Source organism: Microcaecilia unicolor, chromosome 9 (assembly GCF_901765095.1).
Source record: "Microcaecilia unicolor chromosome 9, aMicUni1.1, whole genome shotgun sequence".
NCBI classification, from domain to species: domain Eukaryota; kingdom Metazoa; phylum Chordata; class Amphibia; order Gymnophiona; family Siphonopidae; genus Microcaecilia; species Microcaecilia unicolor.
The window spans coordinates 225,170,128-225,195,797 of NC_044039.1; the positions used below are offsets into that span (position 1 = coordinate 225,170,128).

At 43.8% G+C, this 25,670-nt stretch overlaps 2 protein-coding genes across 2 annotated transcripts in view; one reads left to right on the forward strand and one right to left on the reverse strand.

Moving 5' to 3' along the window:
* Positions 1 to 12,582, forward strand: part of RPS6KL1 (ribosomal protein S6 kinase like 1) — a 141,859-nt gene extending 129,277 nt beyond the window's left edge. Inside the window, exon 12 of the mRNA XM_030215346.1 lies at positions 12,529 to 12,582. The gene's annotated coding sequence lies outside the window, so the exon portion shown is untranslated. The remainder of the gene's footprint in view (positions 1 to 12,528) is intronic.
* Positions 1 to 25,670, reverse strand: part of DLST (dihydrolipoamide S-succinyltransferase) — a 111,669-nt gene that overhangs the window by 21,003 nt on the left and 64,996 nt on the right. The window contains exons 8-11 of the mRNA XM_030213730.1: positions 14,392 to 14,503; positions 13,102 to 13,248; positions 12,901 to 12,971; positions 12,698 to 12,795 (exon numbers count right to left, since the gene is read on the reverse strand). Of these exons, the coding sequence (XP_030069590.1) occupies positions 12,698 to 12,795; positions 12,901 to 12,971; positions 13,102 to 13,248; positions 14,392 to 14,503 (428 nt within the window). The remainder of the gene's footprint in view (positions 1 to 12,697; positions 12,796 to 12,900; positions 12,972 to 13,101; positions 13,249 to 14,391; positions 14,504 to 25,670) is intronic.

A 25,670-nucleotide genomic window follows, 5' to 3' on the forward strand; every position in this document is an offset into this window, starting at 1 on the left:
ATCCTTCCTTCCACCTGCTGGGTTACGCTTGCCTCTGGGCGAGGCTCCCGCCCGCAACTTAATTCTCCAGTGGTTTCTATGGATACTGGGGACACACTTCCAGGGGTCTCACAGTTCCTAGAAAGCACCCACAGACCCAAAACACAAAACCACCAGGATTCTTAGTCCAGGACAAACAGAGCTAATAAATGAATTGATTTATTATCGTAACAAGTTAGAACAGTGAATAGATGAATAGGGTGTAATTAGCAGACAACAACAGGTAAATTAAACAGGAATCAATATTAAACTAAAGACACACTTATTCATTAACTGAGTAGTACCTGGGGAGTTCAAAGACTGGGAGCAGTTAATTTTCCTGTAGGTTTCAGTATAGAGATGACGTTTAATGTGAGCAAGTGCAAGGTGATGCATGTGGGAAAGAAGAACCCGAATTATAGCTACGTTATGCAAGGTTCCACGTTAGGAGTTACAGACCAAGAAAAGGATCTGGGTGTCGTCATCGATACACTGAAACCTTCTGCTCAGTGTGCTGCTGCGGCTAGGAAAGCAAATAGAATGTTGGGTATTATTAGGAAAGGTATGGAAAACAGGTGTGAGGATGTCATAATGCCGTTATATCACTCCATGGTGCGACCGCAACTGGAGTATTGTGTTCAATTCTGGTCGCTGCATCTCAAGAAAGATATAGTAGAATTGGAAAAGGTGCAGCGAAGGGCAATGAAAATGATAGCAGGGATGGGACGACTTCCCTATGAAGAAAGACTAAGGAGGCTAGGGCTTTTCAGCTTGGAGAAGAGACGGCTGAGGGGAGACATGATAGAGGTATATAAAATAATGAGTGGAGTGGAACAGGTGAATGTGAAGCGTCTGTTCACGCTTTCAAAAAATACTAGGACTAGGGGGCATGCGATGAAACTACAGTGTAGTAAATTTAAAACAAATCGGAGAAAATATTTCTTTGCCCAATGCGTAATTAAACTTTGGAATTCGTTGCCGGAGAATGTGGTGAAGGCGGTTAGCTTGGCAGAGTTTAAAAAGTGGTTAGACGGTTTCCTAAAAAACAAGCCCATAAACCACTACTAAATGGACTTGGGAAAAATCCACAATTCCAGGAATAACATGTAAAGAATGTTTGTACGTTTGGGAAGCTCGCCAGGTGCCCTTGGCCTGGATTGGCCGCTGTCATGGACAGGATGCTGGGCTCGATGGACCCTTGGTCTTTTCCCAGTGTGGCATTACTTATGTACCTTCCACACTCCGACTCTGAGACTAACGATTTCCAGCAGATTCAATCAGAGCCCAGAACATAAAAGTTGAGAGGCTTCTGACCAACAGCAGTGCAGATTACTTCTCCTTAGCTTAGGCAAGAAGAAGAAACTGTCACTTCTGTAACAACTTTACGAAGGACACGCACCATCTTCTAGCCAAACAAGGGAAATGCACATCATAAAAAATAAGTTATACAATTCACAAGCAGGAAAATTCCCTGTTTCGCCACAAGTTCCTTCATCAATTACATGACTAACACGAAAGCCCTGTTAGTAGAGGAAAGAGAGAGAACTGGTTAACGTGGAGGAAAAAGAGTGGTATCAGGATGGAGGAGCATACTGAAGGATCAGGGGTCCACACCAAAGGGAAAACTGGGTCATTTAAAAAAAAAAACAAGGGAAAGGAAAAGTGAAGGGATGGCATACTGAAGAAAAAAAAAAAAAAGTTGGATGCAGCATACAGAAGACACACCAAGAGGATAGGAGAGGAGAAAACAACAGCACCTGGCTCATGCAAAAGGAAGGGTGAATGCCAAAGGACTAGGGGCCCAAGCCAAATGGATGAAGGAGAACATGTATACCTTGGAGGAAAGGAGAAACAGGGGTGACATGATATACATGTTCAAATATTTGAAAGGTATTAATCTGCAAACAAACCTTTTCTGGAGACAGGAAGGCGGTAGAACTAGAGGACATGAATTGAGGATGAAGGGGGGCAGACTAAGGAGTAATGTCAGGAAGTATTTTTTCACGGAGAGAGTGGTGGATGCTTGGAATGCTCTCCCGTGGGAGGTGGTGGAGATGAAAACGGTAATGGAATTCAAACATGCATGGGAAAAACACAAAAGGAATCCTGTTTAGAAGGAATGGGTCCACGGAATCTTAGAGATGAATGGGTGCAACGCCTGTAATTGGGAAGCGAAACTGGTGCTAGGCAGACTTCTACAGTCTATGCTCTGATCGTGACTGAACAGATATAGATGGGTTTGAGTGTAAATTTTAAGAGGCTTTGACGTTAGCTTCAGAACTTTTAGTACAAGAAGACTGTTGGGCAGACTTCTACGGTTTGTGCCCTGAGAAAGGCAAGGACAAATCAAACTTGGGTATACATATAAAGTATCACATACCATGTAAAATAAGTTTATCTTGTTGGGCAGACTGGATGGACCATACAGGTCTTTATTTGCCGTCATTTACTATGTTACTCTTTGGGGTTCTACATGGAATGTTGCTACTAATTGGGATTCCGGAATCTTCAGAACTTTTAGTACAAGAACAGTGCTGGGCAGACTTCTACGGTCTATACCCTGATCGTGACTGAATAGATAGGGATGGGCTGGAGTGTAAATTTTAAAGGGCTTCGATGTTAGCTTCAGAACTTAGTACAAGAACAGTACTGGGCAGACGTCTACGGTCTGTGCCCTGAGAAAGGCAAGGACAAATCAAACTTGGGTATAAAGTATCACATACCATGTAAAATGAGTTTATCTTGTTGGGCAGACTGGATGGACCGTAAGGTCTTTATCTGTCGTCATTTACTATGTTACTATATATGTAAGAGCAAGAGAGAACAGTGCATAGGGCCAGGGCTACAGAGAAGGGGAAGTGAACAATGAAAGAAGCAGCAGCACCAGATGGTGATTGCCAAAGGATTGCAGATGGGGGCTTTCCATAGGGACACAGTAGCTTCTCTTCAGGATTTCACATATGAATGAAATACTCCATGTACACAAAGTAATGTTTTGTGCAGGTGTAACCATATACGTAATGATTAGTAGGGCTGCACTCCGATTAAAATTGTAATTGCGATTAATTGCACAATTAACAGTGTGTTGTATTTTTTCCTCTTACTGCAGCTCTTTGTGACTGTGGGCAATGGAGAGTTAAGTGACTTGCCCAGAGTCACAAGGAGCTGCAGTGGGAGAAAAAAAACCCCCATAAATATACCTTTAATTGTGCAGTGCCCGCAGAATAGCTATAAACAGCCTTAATGTTTATACGGGCATAGTAACATCCTAAATGACACAAATGAAGAACTGTATGGTCCCATCCAGTATGCTCAAAATATGGCCACACAATAACAAAATCCGAAACCACTAGCAACATCAAAATACAAAAACCAGTAAAGCTCTGAAAACGCAAAGTCAGCTAATAAACTGATTACTAAGTTGATTAGTTATTTATTTATACAATCCACATACATGGGAGAAATATTTATAATAAATAATGAGAGCTCTCAGACGGTTGCATCGTCCACTTTCCAGCATTAAAACTTAGGCTGTTATTAACAGGATGTAAATGGCTTCAATATCTTTCACTGGGCTTACTCCATAAATGTGCACCAGCCAATTCATTACAAATGTGCCTACAAAGCCCAAATATTTAAATGTTCAAATAAATCAATGACTTGTACATGAAATTCAAAACGCCCAGTGTATGTAGTGAATTATTTTTCAAAAAACTAAACAATTACTTATCTGGAGTCAAAGTGTCTGGAGAGTCTTCAAAAACACTACATAATCTGTAATTCCAAAAGCTCCCCCCCCCCCCCCCCCCCCCCCCCCCCGAAATCACCTGCTTCAGGGACTCAGGTGAGCCTTTTCCCACGCACAAGACTTCACATCCTAAAAAGATTCCACTTTCCTTCTGCACCAACTCAGCACTAAAACCAGGAAGAAAATGTATGCTAAACTAAATAAAACCAAGAAATAGAGAGTCTTGTGCACGGGGAAATGCTCCCTGAAGCAGTGTTCTAACAAAATCCATGTAGTCAGGCAATTTAGGGGGGGGGGGGGGGGGATCTTGGAATTACTTGCAGAGTCTTTGTCTCCAGATGCTTTGATGCCAGATAAAGTACTTGTTTAGTTCTTTCAAAGAGTTCACTACGTACACAGGACCTTTTGAATTTCACATGCAAGTCATTGATTTATTTGAATATTTATTTGGGCATTCATTATTTTTGGATGCACATTTGCAAAGAATTGGCTGGTGTCCATTTATGGAGTAAGTCTGATGAAAGATATTGAAGCCTTATTATAAATTCTTCTCCCATGTATGTGGATTGTATAAATAAATAATCAATCAACTTATTAATCAGTTTATTAGTTGACTTTGCGTTTTCACGGCTTCACCAGTTTTTGTATATTGTATCAAAATATGGCCACAGCATAGCTTAACCCTTTAGTGTCCAAAGTTCCCATCAATCTGTTCCCATATGGCTTATTATGGGAACACTGGACACTAAAGGGTTTAATCACGTTATGTGAAGTCAACGTACAGAACAATGTGCTATTATATCCCTACATGGTGCCTCAATACAGAGTGGACTGGCCTCATCAATATCCAATACTGTCCTTCCAACTATCGGCCCATCCCCCTCCTCCCTTTCCTATCCAAGCTACTTGAACGTGCTGTTCACTGCCGTTGTCTTGAATTTCTTTTATTTCAAACTATTCTTGATCCATTTCAATCTGGCTTTCGCCCTCTTCATTAAACTGAAACAGCCTTTGCTAAAGTCTCCAATGACCTGTTCCTGGCCAGATTCAAAGGTCTCTATTCTATCCTCATCTTTCTCAATATATCTGCTGCTTTTGACACTGTTGATCACCATCTACTGACTCCTTGATACGCTGTCCTCACTTGGATTTCAGGGCTCTGGTTTTCTCTTCTCTCTCCCATCGCACTTTTACTGTATGGTGGATCCTCCTCCACTTCTATCCCACTATCAGTTGGTGTACCACAGGGCTCCGTGTCTTAGGATGTCTTCTTTTCTCCATCTATACTTCTTCCCTTGGTGACCTGATCTCATCCCACGGTTTTCAGTATCACCTTTATGCTGATGACTCCCAGATCTCTCTCCCCACACCAGAAATTTTCAGCAGGAATCCAGGCTCAAGTATCAGAATGCTTGTCTGACATTGCTGCCTGGATGTCTCACCTCCACCTGAAACTAAACATGACCAAGACTGAGCTTCTTATATTTCCCCCTAAACCAACCTGTCCTCTTCTTCTCTTCTCTATTTCTGTGGATACCAAACTCATCCTCCCTCTCTCATAAGCTCGTAACCTTGGGGTTAATCTTATACTCCTCTCTTTCTTTCTCTGCATATATCCAACAGACTGCTAAAATCTGTCGTTTATTTCTCTGTATCACCAAAATTTGTCCTTTCCTCTCTGAGCACACTACCAAAACCTTATCCAAACTCTTTATCACCTCTCATTTAGACTATTGCAACTTTTGCTTCTCACAGGTCTCCCACTTAGCCATCTCTCTCCTCTTCAATCTGTTCAAAATTCTGCTGCACGACTAATATTCCGCCAGTGTCGTTATGCTCATATTACCTCTTTCCTCAAGTCACTTCACTGGCTCCCTATCTGTTTCCGCATACAGTTCAAACTCCTCTTATTGACTTACAAGTGCATTCACTCTGCAGCTCCTCAGTACCTCTCCACTCATCTCTCCCTACACTCCTCCCCGGGAACTCCGTTCACTGGGTAAATCTCTCTTATCTGCACCCTTCTCCTCCACCGCTAACTCCAGACTCCGTTCCTTTTATCTTGCTGCACCATATGCCTGGAATAGACTTCCTGAGCCAGTACATCAAGCTCCATCTCTGGCCGTCTTCAAATCTAGGCTAAAAGCCCACCTTTTTGATGCTGCTTTTAACTCCTAACCTTTATTCACTTATACCTATGTCTGTTTTATCATTCCCATTTTAGTAATTCCCTTATTTGTCCTGTCTGTCCTGATTAGATTGTAAGCTCTTTCAAGCAGGGACTATCTTTTCATGTTCAAGTGTACAGCACTGCGTACATCTAGCAGTGCTATAGAAATAAGTAGTAGTAGTAATTTATTTTTTAATTTAATTTCTTATTTACCACCTGCAAAGCCTGAAAGCTATCGAAGCAGTGTACATTTAGGTACAGGAGATATATTTCTGTCCCTGTAGGACTCACAATCTAGGTTTGTACTGGAGGCAATGGAGGGTTAAATGACTTACCAAGATCACCAGGAGCTGTAGTGGGATTTGAACCAGGCTCCCCTGGTTCTCAGCCTGTTGTTCGAACAATTAGGATACTCCTAACATCCAGATTCTTTTCATGGAAAGGCAGCAGAATTTGCAGCACTCCATTAAATTGGAGGAAACCAGAGGTCCCGCTGTTAGTACTAACTGCTGACTTTGATATTAGCTGTTGGCTGCCAATTCCAGAGCCATAAGCTGTACTCTCCCTCCCACTGTCCCTTCTTACTTCCTCACCCCGTTATGGATCTATCCCCCACCACTGCTTTCTCAATCCTATCCTTCCCCCTTCCTCAGACACGGTCAGCTAGTGCTTTTCCTCTCTTCATACCCCAGACCCTTCAATCAGCTGCCCTTTTTTATGCTGGAAAAGGATAAGAGTAAGGAAATGGAAAGAAAAGAAAATGGGGAGAGGAGGAAAGAAGAACTAGTAATGACAGAGAAGGGAGTATGCAAGGACAGATTGGGAGAAAGGATGGAATTAGAAAGTGGAGGAAGAGGAGGAGAATGAAGACATGAAAAGGGAAGCAAAGGACTATAAGAGTGATAAAGGGATGGGGTATTGCAGGGCTTGTTTAAGTTATCAATCATCTTTTCAATAAGCAATTGCACAAGAAGCTGTACAATTAATACAAAATTAAGAAAATCCAGGCATATAAAAAACATCAAGAAAAAATATACAATATAAAAATCTAACCAACCCCATTCACACTACAAAAATAAGAAAAACATTCCAACAATTTCTACTAGATCCAATCTTAACTAGTGAAATAGAGAAAGGACATGATGATTGTGAGGAAGGAGTAAGGGGTGAAATGCTGCACAGGACAGAGAAAATGAGAACCTGTGAGAGAGGGCACTGCAGCTCAGAATACAACAGCAGTTAAGAATTGTAAGAAGTATCCAGTCTGCCCAATTTACTTCTTGGTGCAACAGCACAGCCCTCAACTGATCTGTGGATCTGCCTTCTCTTCCTTGCAAGAGGGGATCTCAGCTCAGGTTTTCTTGACTCTCTTACCGGAAAGCAATTCCATGCATAAGTATTGCCATAATGGGACAGACCAAAGGTCCATCAAGTCCAGCATCCTGTTTCCAACAGTGGCCAATCCAGGTAACAAGTACCTGGCAAGATCCCAAGTCCCAAGATCCCAAGTGGTGGATTTTCCCCAAGTCCAATTTAATAATGGTCTATGGACTTTTCCTTTAGGAAGCTGTCCAAACCTTTTTTAAACTCTGCTAAGCTAACTGCCTTTACCACATTCTCTGGCAACGAATTCCAGAGTTTAATTACACGTTGAGTGAAGAAACATTTTCTCTGATTCGTTTTAAATTTACTACTTTGTAGCTTCATTGAATGCCCCCTAGTCCTAGTATTTTTGGAAAGCGTGAACAGATGCTTCACATCTACCCGTTTCAACTCCAATCATCATTTTATAGATCTCTATCATATCTCCCCTCAGTTGCCTTTTCTCCAAGCTGAAGAGCCCTAGCCGCTTTAGCCTTTCCTCATAGGGAAATCCCCTTTATCATTTTCGTCGCCCTTCTCTGCACCTTTTCTAATTCCACTATACCTTTTTTGAGATGCAGCAACCAGAATTGAACACAGTATTCAAGGTGCCAAGCTGAAGGTTTATACTTCTGGACATTATAGTGTACTGTAAGAAAATAGAAAGCACTTTAGGCCCTTTGGGGGAAAGTCCCACAGTCAGTGCCTTCAGTGACTATCAAGTGCTTTATTCTGAACATTCAGGGCCCAATATTCAGAAAATGCTGAGCTCCTAAATTTATGCTCCTTAGTCTCCTAAATTTGGAGCCCTTTTACAGAGTGGTGGTAAGCCCAATGCGGGCTTACTGCTCACTCTTCCAGGACTAATGCCAGCCCAACGTGGCCGCCCGCTGTAGTCCTGCCCCGAGCACGTTCCATTTCTGAGGGAAAAAGAAAACCACCGGAAATAGTTTGCACAGAGGTAATCGGGCATCGCCACGTGCTGTCCGGTTATCACCGGGTTAGTGCAAGAACCCTTATCGCCACCTCAATGGATGGCGGTAAGGGTTCCCCATCACGTGGCCAGGAGTTAAGTGTTCTCTTACCACATGGCCATGTGTGTCTGGGGGCTTTTACCTGCTGCAGTAAAAAGGGCCTTGAAGCAGCTTGGTAAAAAGGACCCCTTTGTGCCAGGTTTAGGGGCAAATCTTTTCAGCTGAAAGTTCATCTTAATCCAGAAGCATAGAAATTATGCTAATGAATTCAGGCCTGCTGTTCGTTTATCCAGATTTATGAGCCTAGTGTTGAAAATCTGGGCTAACTCCTAACTTCTTTTCCTTGCCCTAAATCCATGCCTGTTACCACCCAATTTTTATGCTCCTAAATTTAAGAGTTTAGTAACATTTTGAGTTAAAATTTATACACTCATCCTTACTCAATGTTAGGAGTATAAATCATTTGAATAATCAGGCCCTCTGTATTTTCTGCTTAATTCTTCTAGTAACTTGAACAAGTGGAGAGACAGAGAGAGTACACGATGCCGTTCCTATTTTACTGAGGGGTTGAACTAAACTGAGGAGAAGCAACAGGCATACAGAAAGGGCCATTCACACATCCCCTGAGAGCTTTCCAGACTCTTTTGGGCTCTGGAGAGCAGATCCAGGCCTGCTCCTGTCAGGGATGATGTCACTTATGAGTGGTTGATTATGTCCTGTTTATCTATGGAGAATTCAGCAGACAGCAGAGCTCCAACTGTTAGAAAGCAAAGAGACAAAATGAAAGGTCAGGAAGCTGGAAGAGAACAGCTACAGCTGGTCATATTGACCCTAACAATAAAGGAAGAAAACAGTCTGTGGGCTAGACCCAGGAAAGGGTGGCTGAGGGCTGATATGATAGAGGTATATAAAATAATGAGTGGAGTGGAAAAGATAGATATGGAGCGTCTGTTTACGCTTTCCAAAAATACTAGGACAAGGGGGCATGCGATGAAGCTGGACTGCAGTAAGTTTAAAACAAATAAGAGAAAAATTTTCTTTACTCAGCGTGTAATTCGACTCTGGAATTCATTGCCGGAGAATGTGGTTAAGGCAGTTAGCTTAGCAGAGTTTAAGAAAGGTTTGGACGGCTTCCTGAAGGAAAAGGCCATAGAATGTTATTAAAGGAACGCAGGGAAAAATCCACTATTCCTGGGACAAGCAGTACAAAATGCTTTGCTCCGTGGATCTTGTCGGGTGATTGTGACCTGGATTGGCCACTGTCGGAGACAGGGTGCTGGGCTAGATGGACCTTTGGTCTGTCCCAGTGTGGCGATGCTTATGTCTTATAAATTTATTTAAACAGACAGGGAGGAGTCAAGATGGCGGTTCGGGCTTGAGGCTCTGTGGAAGCCAACACTGAGCTCTGCTTAATATTACCTTTTTCCAATATGCCGCATACAAAGCGAAAAGGTGCAGTGAAGGGTGTCTTACCGTCGGCCCAATCACTCCCTCCGGGCCAGCGAACGCTCCTGCAGTTTGCCACGAGCACCCCTGTAGATACTGGCATGAGGAAACCCGCTGTTGGATCCGCCGAAGGAGCGGTGTTTCCACTAGGGTCGGAGACATCACTATCCCCGCCAGAGCTTAATCCGCCGCTTTGCCCTGCAGCCCTTCGGATGAGCGATGAGGACTCGGTGGGACCGGAAGTCGGTAACCAAAGGGCCTCAGACGGCAGAACTCTTCCCCAGGACACAGATGGTTCGATCATAGAGCTTCAAGCTCCCCAAGCGGTGACTCTACACTCTATTTGGGCAGCAATTCAACAACTAACAACTACGGTCACAAAAACTTCTCGAGATACAGCATTGCTGGTAAATAAGCTTGATTCTTTAACATTAACCTTAGAAACTGTTAAGACTGAACAATTTGCTCAAAAAAACGAAATAACATCGTTAAAATCTGTCACGGATGCTCTGATAAAAGACAAAATGAAAACTTCTTTAAAATTGGAATATTTTGAGAATTATAATAGAAGACTAAATTTGAGGTTATTGAACTTTCCTTTTCAAATTGGAGTTACTCCAGTGGATTTCCTTAAAAAATACTTAATGGAAGTTTTGGCTTACCCTCAATCAGCAATACCACCTATTAACAAAGTCTACTATTTGCCAGATAAAATCTCCAAAGCGAATCCATGTGATAATAATCAAGGTCCAGAAATAAACTTGAAAGACTTATCAGCATTTCTGGAAGAATCTATTTCAGAGATAACTTGTCGAAGGACTCTACTGATATCTTTCGTTTTCGAGCAAGATCTAAATGCATTATTAAGACTTTACTTCAAGAATGCTACTAAACTTTTTCATGGTTAAAAAATCTGCATTTTTCCAGACGTGATAAAAACTACTCAGGATCGTAGGAGAGCGTTTCTAGCCTACAGAGAAGAGGTTAAAATTATGGGCGCTACTTTTTTGCTGGCTTATCCCTGCAAATGCTGTATCAAGTTTTTAGGGAATAAATATATATTTTTTGAACCAGACCAGCTAAAAAAGTTTATAGATGCTAAAAAGCTATCCAAGTAATGTGTAGAAGATATTAAGGAAATGGAAATTTGACGGGGGAATATGAACCAGGCTATTTACTTTTTGAGTATCTTGTTTTATCTCCTTAATTGCTTTATCTCCTCCCCCTCCTTCTGATTGTTGTGGTCTAAGAAAGTAGACTATATTTCATAGTTAATATCTGTTAGGTATATTGAAATACTTATTAGTTTGAGATTATGTGGAATTGTTTCATGGTAATACTAACATATGACAATTTTACTGCTGTATTTCCATTTATAAGTTTATCTTGTGAAAATGAAAAATTCAATAAAGAAAAATTAAATATGAAAAAAAAAAAAAAAAAAAATTATTTAAACAGCCCTAATAAAACTCTTATGAGAAAAGGCTAAAGAGGCTAAGGCTCTTCAGTCTGGAGAAGAGACGGCTGAGGGTAGATATGATAAAGGTCTATAAAATACTGAGTGCAATGGAACGGGTAGATGTATTTTTGGAAAGAGTAAACAAGCAATTCACAAGAACTAGGGGGCATGTAAATGAAGCTATTAAAACAAATCAGAGAAAATATTTCTTCACTCCAAGTGTAATTAAACTCTGGAATTCATTGCCAGAGAATGTGGTAAAAGCGGTTAGCTTGGCAGGTTTTAAAAGAAGTTTGGACAATTTCCTAAAAGTCCATAAGCCATTGTTAAGATGGACTTGGGAAACTCCAGTGCTTATTTCTAGCACTCTTTTGAGAAAAACGAAGACAGTGGAGACGACAAAGAGCAAAAAATCTTTTATTAAGAATCCTCACTTGACTCTACTCGACATGGGCTGTGTTTCGGCTACAACACCTGCATCAGACATCTTACACAGTAGCATCACGGTTCTTTTCCGGGAGTAAGGGTCACTTGATAGAAATTAACAATTGTTAACCAAATATTTTGTGCATTTCTATTGAAGTCTGTAGAAACATTGTGCCAAATGACTATATGCTGAATACAGTCAAACTCTGTTGCTTACCACTGCCACTGTGCCAGCCTCAACCCTACCTCTCTGACCCAGAACCAGGCCCTCCTTGTACAGTCACTCCTGAATGTCTCACCAGCTTCATCTACACACAGCAAATCCAACACACGTTTGATAAACCAGTAGCACAGATATATCAAGATTAGAAAAACAGAAGTTTACAGTGCTCTGCGTTTTAAAGGTATTGTAATGGGGTCTGGGCACGTATTGTTTTTCCACATGTAACCACATTTAAGGCTAAGATTACTTTCATAAAGTTATTACAACATCCCAAGACACAGCCCAGAGAAAGGGAGAGAAATGATAAACATCTTAGCTGTTAGAGTCACCGAATCTTATTGTGTGATCATTACAGAGTTTGTGTTTCAGTCTCAGGGAAGGGGTCTGCAGAGAAGTATCCAGCCTCCGCTTGCAGGCTCTCCTCAAAGCCCCAGAGGGTCGTTATCAGCTGGAAATGGCTCTAAGCTCAATCGATGAAAAGCAGATTAGAGTCTGGAAGCAGCTCTAATGCCACACTTAGAAGCAGCTAAGAAAGCAACAGTCTAAGTGCAGAGCCATCAGCATTGTTTTGCCAACCTTATCTTTTTATGATAGAAATATTTACATGTTTTGTCTTAAAGAAAGAGGTAGAATTTCATAAAACAATTCAATTAAATCTAATGCAGAGAAACCTAAGCCTCATTACTGCTTCTTTACACGCAGACAGAAGAGCGCCTGGACCCACCGACTCAAGCATAAGGCCAGCAGGCTAAAACAAAACCCAAGGGAAGGATGGTGCTGGATGGTGAGTAATAAAATTAAAGGCTACAGCAAAGAGTATAAGGGAGGCAGTAGCATGGGCAGAATAAGGAAGGTTGATTCAAGTTCTCACCTCATATCCACCTCATTGAACGTGGTCAGCATTGCACAGGTATTCTGAGCTTCCTTTAGTCGCTGTGCAATGCGCTGCCTCATTCGGTTCATTTTCACCTACAATGAAAATGACATCGTGGAAAACTTTACATTGATATGCTACAAAATTGAGGAAGGAGTTTGGGAATCAACACTTTGCAGCTTTCAGTCCCCCACACTTACCCTGTGCTCCGATCTAGATCCCTTCACGGTTGCAGCATCTACTGGGACTGGGGCTGGTTTTACCGCAGATACTGAGAAAAACAGAATTAGAACAGCACAGGCAATATTAAAAAACAGTAACAAACATCACCAACCACACGCACACTGCCATAAATACAAAAAAGCCCTATCACACTCCTCTCCGAATAAGGCGCAACTCACTTGGCTTAGTGTCCATGGGCTGGGCAGATACAGGGGGCACGGGAGGCATTGTAGTAGGGATCGGTTCTTTATGAGGGGTGACCACAGCTTCTGGCTTGGGGGCAGCAGAAGCAGCACTTTCTACTGGTTTAGGCTTAGATGGAACAGCTGAAAAGCAAGAAAATAATTGTAGCCATAAAGAAACTTTAACACAACTGCTATAAGAAAGCAGTTGCCCTTCCTTGCAGTTCTCACAAGCATACCTGCCACGTCCAAAGCACTCTCCCTCCCCTGTCTGCAAGCTCTTCCCCCAGCATTCAGTTCCAGTGTCTTCCCCATCCTCTTCTTCTTTCCCAACCTCTGCTCTCGTACCTGCCCATTCCTCTTGACACCTTTCATGCAGTTACAGTCTTATACTCTTGGGAACACATGTCCCTATCACTGACTTTCTCCTCCCTCACCAGTGGGACCGACTTGTAGAAACACACTGTGGTGAAATAAGTGAGTGAAGGCACTTGTGATAATGGTGCTTAAGAATAGATCCACCTACACTAGTAAACATGTCCTTGTTCCAAGGTCCCCCCCCCCCCAACCCCTGGAGCAAAAACACTCTCCTAGGACGCATATGTCCTTCTGTTTTTATTTTTCAATTAAACTTTTGTACAAATCCAAACTCGGAAGGAAGTACAGAAATGGTTATATGAAGAATTTTTATATGCTGCTGTTTCTATTCTGATTCCCAACTAGCCTATATCAAGAGGGGGTCCATTACAAAAATTAAAGAAACTAAGACTTTGGTCCTGGGGAACTGAGTTCGATTCCCACTTCAGGCACAGGCAGCGACTCTGGGCAAGTCACTTAACCCTCCATTGCCCCATGTAAGCCGCATTGAGCCTGCCATGAGTGGGAAAGCGCGGGGTACAAATGTTAAAAAAAAAAGGATAACAATATAGGAAGTCAATGTAATGCAAATTGGCATTAGACTAAGTGCAGCATGTCAAAGCGTACATGCCCTTGTTCTTGCTCTCTTCCTCACACAGTGCACTTATCATCCCCCAAAATTAATCTCTCCTTTACTCTCTGCTTCCTCCTCGTACTCTTGCCTTCTCTCCAGCTAATTTAATGGAGGACCAGATTGCTTGTCACTTCCCTGTAAAAATGGGCCATGACCACACTTTCTAGTACCACCAGGGTATAGCAAGCCAGTCTTGTCTCTTGGTGTTCCAATCTGCAATCATCAAACTGGCTTATCCCCTTCCCTATCATAACTCTTCTAAAGCTGCTGATAAACCAATTTTCTTGAGTGCTTACCACCAGTTTTCCTAAGCGTGAAGAGTGGGGTTCCTCCTTCCACTTTACCTCCATCAGGTACCAGGAGAGCTTCAATGATGCCAGCAGCAGGGGCTGGAACCTGAACAGAAGTCTGGTGGGAGAAGGAGTGAGTAATTAGTACCAGAATGGAAAAATACAAAGAACAAGTGGAGTACTGTTGGAGGACCAGGTCAGAGAAGAACAGATTAAAAACACAAACAGGGAAGAGAGTGAGCAAGAGTATTCAATAATGTTAACCTTGTGTGTCTAACTTTTAGGGGCTTGGAGGGCCCTACATGTGCCTCAATATACACTTTGGTCCTAGGGAGATCATCTACTGCCTTTCTCCCCCATTGCTTCCCTGCTGGATGAAGTAACTTGAAAAATATATCCTACTAATGATTGACTCCATGTTCGAAAGCAACTTCAGACATAGCTCTTTAAATCAAACTTTGGTGATTAAAAGTTAGTTTTGATCTCAGGAAGGAGAGGGAGGGAGACAATTGTCTAAAACAGACCAAGTTCTTTGAAAGGAGTGTAAGTAGCCTCTTTTTAAAGCTGCAATGTCTTCATATTGTTGGAAAGCACACAGGAAACACAGGAATTCATCCAGTTAACCACAATGATATGAATGGGAAGAGTAAGCATTAAACAATTTAGCATTGCCTTGAGGGATTGAAATGCTGGGAGTAGACACTTTTAAAATGACAACTTTGGATGAAATGTAACACTGAATATTGACTGTATTCTGTCCCAACTTCCCTCCCTACGTTCCATAGCTTCAACTGCAAGTTAAAGCTTTTTCATTTTTTTGTATGCTTAAAAATCCATTGTGCCATTATTTTTTTTGTTTTTACAATACTAATGTTATCACAAAATACTGTCACATTTACCACTTTTGTATTGCTTAAAAATTTATAAATAAAGTTGGTAAAAAAAAATTCTTTAGAATAAAGAGTCTAAACAGATTACAGATAAAGAAGCCCCACCAACAGGGGGAATTACAAAATCAAAATTATTATCTAAAAACAATTAAACATAATCAATACAATATTTAGTTAGAAAACAAGTATACTTTAAGTGTTTCCAAAATAATAGATAGGGTGGCAGTTCTCTTATATGTCTCGGAACAATGTTGCAGACTGTTGCCCCTCGAAAGGGAAAAGACAGCTCAACCTGTCTTCTTTGCCAAACACTTTTTTTTTTATTTATAATTTTTTATTTTGCATTTTCAAAGTTATACAAGCCAGAGTTCAAACACTACAATTCTCCAAAGTACATTAACTGGTCAACTCGTCAACACTGCCAAATTTTAACCAAAATCAATAATGTATCTTCTGCCATAATTCCCATGCCCCCCCCCCCCCAACTCCCCTGTTTCACTCTTCTGCAAATTATGTGGCTTCAGGGTTTTACAGTGGTAGCCATCCAAGTTGTATAAGGTTCCCAGATCTTTTGATGTTGAGTCAAACGCCCTTTTTTTTAAGGCTGTAAGTTTGGACATCAATTGAATATACTCCAATTTCCTTCTCTGGAAAAAAACGTCTACCTGATGAGGTAGTAGCAGAAGGCGCCCGGCAGGAGAGATTGTCCATAGCAGTTTCCTGCTGAGTGATCTGATCAACCACTTGTTCGACTTTCATACCAAAAGGAACATCCGCAATCTGCTGCTGGATTTGATTGTCCAAGTCAGAGGCACGCAGCCATGAGAGTCTGCGCAACACTATACCTTAGGCAGCGGTTCTGGATGCAACATGAAAAGAATCGTAAGCACCCCTGGACAGGAATTTACGACATGCCTTCTGCTGCCTGACCACCTCCTGAAAAAGCTTGGCCTGCTCCGGAGGAAGCTTACCAACCAAGTCCGCCAGTTGCTTCACCGTGTTCCTCAAGTGAATGCTCGTGTAGAGCTGGTAGGATTGAATTTTGGCCATGAGCATAGAGGCCTGATACGCCTTTCTCCCAAAAGAGTCCAGGGTTCTAGATTCTCTTCCCGGGGGTGCCGAGGCAAAGTCTCTAGAACTCCTGGCTCTCTTGAGAGCGGAATCCACAACCATAGAGTCGTGAGATAACTGCGACTTCATAGCTCAGGTTCTCCGTGAATCCGATATTGGGACTCAGCTTTCTTGGGAATGGTGGGATTACTTAGTGGTTTCATCCAGTTCCACATAAGAGTCTCTTTGAGCACATTATGCAAAGGAACCGTGGATGACTCCTTAGGTGGCGAAGGATAGTCAAGGACCTCGAGTATCTCAGTCCTGGGCTCATCCTCAGATACCACAGGGAAGGGAATAGCCACAGACATTTCCCGGACAAATGAAGAGAAAAAGACTCTCCGGGGGAGAAAGCTTTCTTTCTGGAGAAGGAGTAGGATCAGAGGGAAGACCACAAGACTCCTCAGAAGAGAAGTACCTGGGATCTTGCCCTTCATCCCACGAGGCATCCTCATCGGTATCGGACAAGAGTTCCTTAACTGCAGTCTGAAACCGGGCCCGTCTCAATGCCGAGGAACCATGTCCTCGATGGCGATGTCGAGAAGTCGACTCCTATGCCAGCGGCGATAAAGCTCCCTCCAGCGATGTCGACGGGGAGTCGACCTGGGTGGCAGCTGAGGCCGATGCAGCAGGCGGCACCGGCGTTGGAGACCTCACCACATGCGGAGACCCAGCTGCCGCTTCCATCGACGGCACGGACCTCGGTCCCGGAGCAGACTGACGCAGCAACCCTTCCAAAAGACCTGGAAGAATGGCTCGGATGTGCTCGTCCAGAGTCGCTGTCGAGTAAGGCTGTGGAGTCGGTGCAGGAATCGGCAGCAGAACCTGTGAAGGTTGAGGAGGCAGTAACGGGCTGCCCGAAGACCGACACCTCTTGAATGGAGGGTGAGCGTTCCTCCCGGCGTCGGCGCTTCACAGGTGGAGACCCACTCGATGGCTCACTGCTCCCAGCATGTGGTGGTCTCTGGACAGCCATTACCTACGCGCTCCTGAAGTCGATGCCATCCCCGGTGCCAATGTAGACGCCGAGGAACCGGACGAAGCTCTGAAAAGTCAGTCCCGAAGAGCTTGTCTCGACGCCTATGCCCGCTTTTTCAAGCTAAGACACAACTTACATGTGTCTGGGCGATGGTCGGGCCCTAGGCACTGAAGACACCACGCGTGGGGGTCGGTACCCAAGATCGTCCGGTTGCACTGAGTACACTTCTTGAAGGCGCTGAGAGTCCTCGATGACATGGACGGAAAAATAGCAGCAGCAAGATCAAAATTTGCGATTGTGCCAAAAAGGAGAGCGCAAAAAAGAGGGCCATGGCAGAAGCCAAAGGAAACTTTTAGAGGGCAAAAAGTAAGAAAAATAAAGGATTCTACTTTTTTTTTTTTTTTTAACTTTAACAAGGGAAGGAAGAAGAAGAAAAAATCTGAAGAAAACCGGAGAAAAACTCCAGAAAAAACAAAACAGCAGAAGGCTCTGAAGTAGGCCAGAAGAGACACAAATCGCTGCCTCTCCTCACCGCGGAAAAAAAGTAACTGAGTGGGTCTCTCGCGCGATGGGTTGGAAGACGGCGGTGCATGCGCCCCACGCGCCAGGTTCTTTCTCAAAGCTCTGAAGACTTTTGCTTTCAAAAGTTCCGTTGTGGGGCCGCCGTGGACGTCAACCCAGTCGTGAGAACAAGCAGCCTGCTTGTCCTCGGAGAAGAGGAGTTACACAATAAGGTGACCAATTTAAAGAGAGGTGCACATAAGGTCAGAGAGATAGTTAATTATCTCAGCTAGGGTTGGAGTGGATAAATATGTCCTGCTGCAGTAGGTGCAGCCTGTGTCACTCCTTGTGTGTGTGCGTGAGACTAACAAGTTAGTTACTTCTTCTGTTAAAGGCTTGGTTGAAGAGCCAAGCTTTCAACTGCTTTCTGAAGTAGAGATAGTCTTGTGTTAAGCGTAGCCTTTCAGGGAGAGCATTCCAGAGTGTGGGGGCTTCTCCAGAGAAGGTTTGCTTGCGGGTACCACATTGTGTAATGTCTTTTGGAGAGGGTGTGGTTAGTGATAGTCCTTGAGAGGGCCTTAGTGTCCTTGGAGGTGTGTAGAGGGTCATCCTATTCTTCAGGTACTTGTGGCCATTTCCTTTAAGGGCCTTGAAGATCCGACAGAATTTTAAATTTAGCCCTGTATTGTACTGGTAGCCAGTGATGTGGTCACGTCGCTTGCAACCTTCTATTACGTCTTGCTGCAGCATTCTGAATACATTGGAGCTAATGCAGGCCCTTTATAGTCAGAGAGTTGTACAGTGCATTACAGTAATCCAGTCTTGATGTTCATCATGGCATGCACAACTGGGATAAGATTTGTTTTTTTCGATGTAAGGAGAGAGGCAGCATAGCTGTCGCAAATGCAGAAGCAGCTCTTGAAGGTTGCTTGGATTTGGGGAATCAGAGTAAGTGTTGAATCTAACTGTATTCCAAGGTTTCTGACTTGTGACACAATTCTCTCTACTAACAATAATCATGAAACACTTATAAATTACAGAGAACTGTGGCTATTTTAATTAAATTCTGTAGTTCTGCATGGATTAAATGAAAAGCTTAAGTGGTATTCTTTAATTTGAACTGATTGGCTGTTTTTGATACACCGCTTATATGTTGCTTACATCAGACACCATCTCCATATTGTATGAGATGAAAAGACTTCTTGAGGTATATGCCGAAGAAAATTCAGAGTGAGAAATTTAAATGGACCTTTCTATATGATGGATGTATTTATGTATAATATGTGTGCTGATTTTGAAACTGTCTTCACAGAGTCATTTTCCCTGACGCAGATTGGAGGTGAAACATGGTGCTATGTCGGACTAACTCGCTGTGAAGAGGTTCAAGTTTATTTTGTATATTCTTAAGTGGATACTCTTCAGAATTGAGATTTATTATGAATACTAGATAAATTTTTAAACTTTTGAGAAAAAAATAATTAAAGACTGTTACAAATTTTGGACTGATGAGGAACTTACTGATGATAAATGATCACACCTGTTTGGTGAAGAATAAATACATCGACTAAAATTCTGATGGTCCTTTAAAACAAAATATAAATTATTGTTAGTAGAGAACATTATATGGTGTCAATCTATTGGAAGCAGGGTCAGAACTCAATGATGGGCACTGATGTGCAGCTTGTCCCTGACAAGGGCAGCTTCCTCCCCTGATGTAGAGAGGCTCACTGTATCAGTTGGTGCCAACACTGATGCCCGGCAAGGCACTGGCATTGACGAATGCCCAACAGGTAGGGCATGAGCCTCCAGGATGGGCTGAAGCGGCTCCATGTCTGGTGCAAGCGTCCTCGATGCTGCTACACCACGCCCTGCAAGGAGGCACCGCAGCAGCTCCAGGAGCATGGCTCACATCCGCTTCTCAAGGACAGGCATTGGAAAAGGCTGGGACGGTGCCAGTATGGAGGCAGCCTGAGAATCTGCCAGTGTTGAATTGGAAGCAGAGCCTGGGTTGTGGGAAGACTGGAGCGGCAGCACTGATATCATGGAGGGGGAGCACTTCTCCTGACACCAATACTTCTCTGGTTCTGGCAATGCCCCGGAGCTCCTAGCATGTGCCAATGATTCTCAGCCTTCGCCTGATACATGACATCTCGGTCCTTTGGTTCCAATGAGGACAATGTCAAATCCATACGTGTCCTTGGTGTCGGGTCTGATGCTGACCAGTCCTGAGGCCTACTACCAACACCTGATGTCAAGGGAGACCTCCTCATTGCCGATGCGCTCCCAGTGTCCATGGAGGCTTATGCAGAAGTCAATGGACTGGACTTGGAAGGGGCTTATTTCACCTTCTGAGTCCTTTGCTGCATTTGTAAACAGAGAGAACAGTCAGAGGAATCATGGTCAGGGCCTAGGCACCCCAAACACCAATTACTGGGGTCCTGTGTTAGAAATGGCCCTATTCATGAGAGACTATGTAGGCATCGCCAGTATCCGCATGTGTTCTTTGCATCGAACAATTCAGGCACCAAAAGTAGGGGGGTCATGGTAGCACTTAATGACTCCCACCCATGGCAGATTAAAAAGATCAGTAGAGACAAGGAAGATCGTTATATCTTATTAGTTATCCAATTGGGAACACAGACCTACACCATAGTTAATGTTTATGGGCCCAATGCAGACCATGGGGAATTTTTTCAACGACTAGATCAGATATTGCTGGCACATGGGGAGGGAGCCGTGCTGGTGGGAGGAGACTTTAATGTTACTCCCAACCCACAGCTGGATAACTCCTCTACATCAATTCAATATGCTAAACAGGGACGGGAGCTACTTCATACATTTATAGCAAGGTGGCAGTTGAGTGATTTGTGGAGACAGGCCAACCCAACACAAAGAGATTACACATGCTTCTCCCAAGTTCATAACTCCCTCTCTCGTATTGACTTTTGGCTGGGGGATGCTGTGGTGAGTGGTAGGGTTAAAGATCAATACATAGAGCCGTGAACCTGGTCCGATCATAGCCCGGTCACCCTTGTCCTACATATGCAAGAGGGGAGGAGGGAGGCCCCACAGTGGCGCTTGGATGATGCATTGCTGGCTGAGGTGACTCATGTACTTCAATTGGAGAAGATAATTAAAGAATATATCCAATTTAACGATAATGGGGAGGTGACCCCTGGGGTGCTATGGGAGGGCTTCAAGGCTGTGATGAGAGGCCATTTTATTGCCTTGAAAGCACATGTGCGACGGGAAAGAAATCGGGCAGAGGAGTCAGGGCGCAAGCAAATGGCACAGGTGGAGAAATTAATAAGTAGACAGGGTAAGGGAGGCCCAGCACAAACTCTGCTAGACCAAGCGCATAAGCTAAGGCAAGAGATTAGGGAGCTCCAATTGGCGGATCTATCTGAACAACTGCAGAGGACACGCCAGACTCATTTTGAGTTTGGCAACAAGGCCAGCAGGGTATTGGCACACAAATTAAAGCAACAGGCAAAAAAAAGCGCATGTCACTCAGTTGAGAAATGACAGGGGGGACCGCATAGCGGATCCTCAGGCCATACAAGAAGCCTTTAGGAGCTTCTATGAAAAACTGTATACTCCAAATATCAGTCCAGAGGAAGTTGAGATCGAGGCCTTCCTGGATAGGAATGTACTGCCCACACTTACAGAGAGTGCCAAGCTTAGACTTTCCAGACCAATTGAGTTAGTAGAGGTCTTACAGGCAATAAAGGAACTAGCACCCAATAAAGCACCAGGACCTGATGGATTTACGAACAAGTTTTATAAGACTTTTGGGTCCCTGGTAGCTCCTATGCTGCTGAAGGCGTTTAATGATTTGGGAGAACAAAGGTCTCTTCCGGAGACCTGGCACCAAGCGAATATTATAGTCCTGCCCAAACCAGGCAAAGATCCACAGCTGTGCGGCTCTTACAGGCCAATCTCTCTTCTGGGGGTGGACTATAAAATCTTTACTGCGATCCTGGCATCCCGTCTGCAGCAGTATTTGCCGCAATTAGTCCACGAAGACCAAGCGGGGTTCGTGCGGGCGCGCCAAACATTTGATAATATTCGAAGGGCGCTCCACCTCATCCAATTTGCACATATAAAACAGCAGCCACTATGTATCCTTTCATTAGACGCAGAAAAGGCGTTTGACAGGGTGCATTGGCCATTTTTGTTTGCAACCCTGAAGCGGGTGGGTATTCCGGAAGGGTTCATGCACTGGATATATCTATTATATCGAGCGCCCACGGCCTCGGTTAAGGTCAATGGGAGCCAGTCCACACCGTTTTTGCTGCGGAGGGGGACGAGACAGGGATGTGCCTTGTCACCACTCCTTTTCGCCTTGGTCGTGGAGCCCTTGGCGGCTTACATTAGATCACACCCTGACATACGTGGACTGAGGATGGGAACCACTGAAACTCGGGTGCTATTATTTGCGGATGATATTCTCCTTACTTTAACAAACCCCGGCACATCACTTCCAATTATTGGGGCGGCATTGCGGGATTTTGGCTGGGTGGCCGGATTTAAGGTTAATATGGAGAAATCCGAGGTGTTGAACATCTCCATACCAAGGGACCAAGTAACAGGGTTGCGAGCCACTTTCCCCTTTAGGTGGGCCTCCAAAAGTATCAAATACTTAGGGGTGAATATTACTAAGCGATTTGAGGACCTGTATGCGGCCAATTTCCCTGCAAGGGTACGGGAACTTTTCTTGGAAATGGAGAGATGGGAGGGCCTAACAATCTCGTGGATGGGTCGGATAAATGCGATTAAAATGATCTTGCTGCCGAAGCTGCTCTACTTATTTATGGCGCTTCCTATTTCTCTACCTGACAAGTTTCTTAAGGGGTTGCAGCGCAGAGTCTTCTCCTTCATATGGAAAAGGAAGCCGCCACGGGTGCGTCGGTCAGTGATGCATCAGCCGAGAGTACATGGGGGTATGGGGGTGCCCTCGTTTTTGCTTTATTACCAGGCGGCTCACCTTCGCATTTTAGCAGAGTGGTTGCAGGGAGGTGGGAAGGCTTGGAAGGCTATGGAGCAGACTTGGTGCGGCTCTTACCCCTTGAGGGTTATCCCTTGGCTCTCTGAACGGGAGATCAGAGAGATAATAAAAGAAATGCCGCCGATTATTAGGTGGCCACTCACAACCTGGAGTAATATACGTAGTAGATTCTTTAGAGGACGCATACACTTTTTACATACCGCAATACGTCATGCACCAGGATTCACACCGGGATCTAAGGATTCGCGATATAGGAATTGGGAGCGGGGAGGCTTGTGGGAGCTGGGGCAGATGTGGGAGGAGGGGGAAATATTACCATTTGCAGAAATACAAGAGGAATACGGGATCCCAACGTCTAATGCATTTCAATATACCCAACTAAGGGATTACATTGTGAGGAGAGCAAAGGAAGAGTTGAGTCTGGAGGAAACGCAATTAGAGAGGGCTATGGCCGGAGGAGGGGGTAGAGGGGGAATCTCTAGGCTATATAAAGCACTTTTATTGCAAACACAGCCAATTCTATACTATACACATAAATGGGAAAAATTACTGGGGGTCTCTCATGAATACTCAGTATGGGAACGAGTGTTTGTTTCGTTGCTTAAGGTGTCAATTTCCAATGCTCTTGTAGAAAATGGCTACAAAATATTGTATAGTTGGTATTACACACCACAGAGATTAGCTAAAATGTTTAAAGGGGGGTCGGCTCTCTGTTGGCGTCAATGTGAAATGTTGGGAGATATGGCTCACATTTGGTGGGCCTGTCCTCATGCTCAACAGTATTGGACAGGAGTGGTGAGGTTGATCATAAGCATAACGAAATCAGACTTTCCAATGACAATGGACTTTTGCCTTCTGCATATGCGACCCCAGGGGTCCAAAAAATATATGTATCAGCTGGCTACCCAGATATTGGTGGCTGGCAAGTTGGTGCTAGCAGCGGCATGGAAACAACAAACTCTGCCGGGACTCAGGACTGTTATAAGGAAACTGGACTACATTCACCTAATGTCTAAGCTAACGGCGATGCGACAAGGTCGCCTGGTAGTGTATCATCGAATATGGGACTCATATATTGAGTGGTTGGCGCAGCCGGACCCTGCCTTGACAATTAACTAAGTGGGAGGAAGGGGGTAGAGGGTGGGGGAGGGGGTAAGGGGTATATAAGGGGATTACAGAGTAATGGAAACAAAGCAAAAAATTAATGATGTAGCAGAGGGAAGTGTTGATACTGTTTGTTCACAATTATTTCTATGCGATTTGTGCATGTTCAATAAATATAAATAAACTTTAAAAAAAAAGAAATGGCCCTATTATATTTGGCACATTGTCTGAAGCCACTGGGGATCTTCTAGGCCATGGTGGAATAAATAACCGAGGCAAAATCAAACAGCTCAATAGTGAGGGAAAAAAGAAATCTGTCTCACAAAAAACTCCCAGCCGGTGCTCAGGCCTAAGAAAAACAAAGGAAACTTAAAATTGCCACAAAACTCTAAGAAACACTAACCTGGACAGGGAATGGGAAAATAAGAAAGAAAAATAAGGACAAAGAAGGTAACTGCTTGCGAGGAAGGCACTCAAAATTGCAAGACAAAGACAGACTGAGGAGAGCTCACAAAATCGCACTCTCTCTCTGCTGGTCCCGTGCACTCACGCTAGGCGAGAAGGTACTCTTGTATGCACAGTGGGATGCTACCAAAGGCTTCTTAAAGCTAAAGAACCCTGGGTAGCATTTGAACCAGGGCTCCATCAGATAAAAGTCACAGGAATGATGTCCTGCTTGTGCTCAGAGAAAAAATTATATTGGAAGAACGGTCAACAGTTTGGCAATTACAGACACAAAACCATTCTGGAGAACAATCAACAGGAATAAGAGCTGAAAGGCATAATCATCATCTATAACCTTCAGACAGACCATCAGAATGACAATGCAACTGGAAAAACTTCCAGGAATTCTGGAGAACTCCTCACAGGAATAAGACTGGAAGGACATCATCTTCAATAAGCTTCATAGCTAGCATGACAAAACTGGAAAACATTTCCAGCAGTTCTAGAGACCACATCTCCAAATGGACAATAAGGTGGAGGCAGTTAAAAGAAAAATGATTAAAATAATGCATAGCCTGCTCTGCCCTGAAAAGCAAGTCTTGATGGTTTTTCTTTGGATTTAGGAGCCAGCTGGTAAGAGCCCTCTTACCCCTGAAGCTGAGGAGCTGGTGGGAGCCAAGGAGAGGGATATCTTGTCCAAGGTTTATTGAAGCTCCTTTAGGGCCTGATTTATTCAAGCTGTAGAAAGCTTAGTAAAATCAGACCCTACATGCATCTCTGCAGACCACTGGCAGAAATACACAGCCAGCAGCAATCTTCCTTCCCTCTCCCCCACCCTGTCATCACCATATCTCAGTCTCTGACCTCTAACCCTATCACCCCTCTCTCCCCCACCACACAAGATGCAATCAAGCCTGCCCCTGGCCCCTAAACTATACAAGGCAGTTGGCCACTCCAAAAAGTCTAGCCCTCACTTCCCCTAGTCATCCCTCACCCCAACGTTTCCTCAGGTCAGCTGTCCACGATCCCTGGATTGCTGTCTGTGGACACTAGCAAAATAAGAGCGTCCTCCACTGCACTGTATCCATGGCTCTATTTGAGTTTGAGCCATACAGCGCAGAACTCTTGGGGTTTTGAGCCTCATAAAACCAGCATGAGAGGTCCTGCACCACATGCTTCAAATTCATCTCCAAATGAGTTAATTTTCTACATAACATAAGAACATTAAGAGTAGCCATACTGCGCCAGA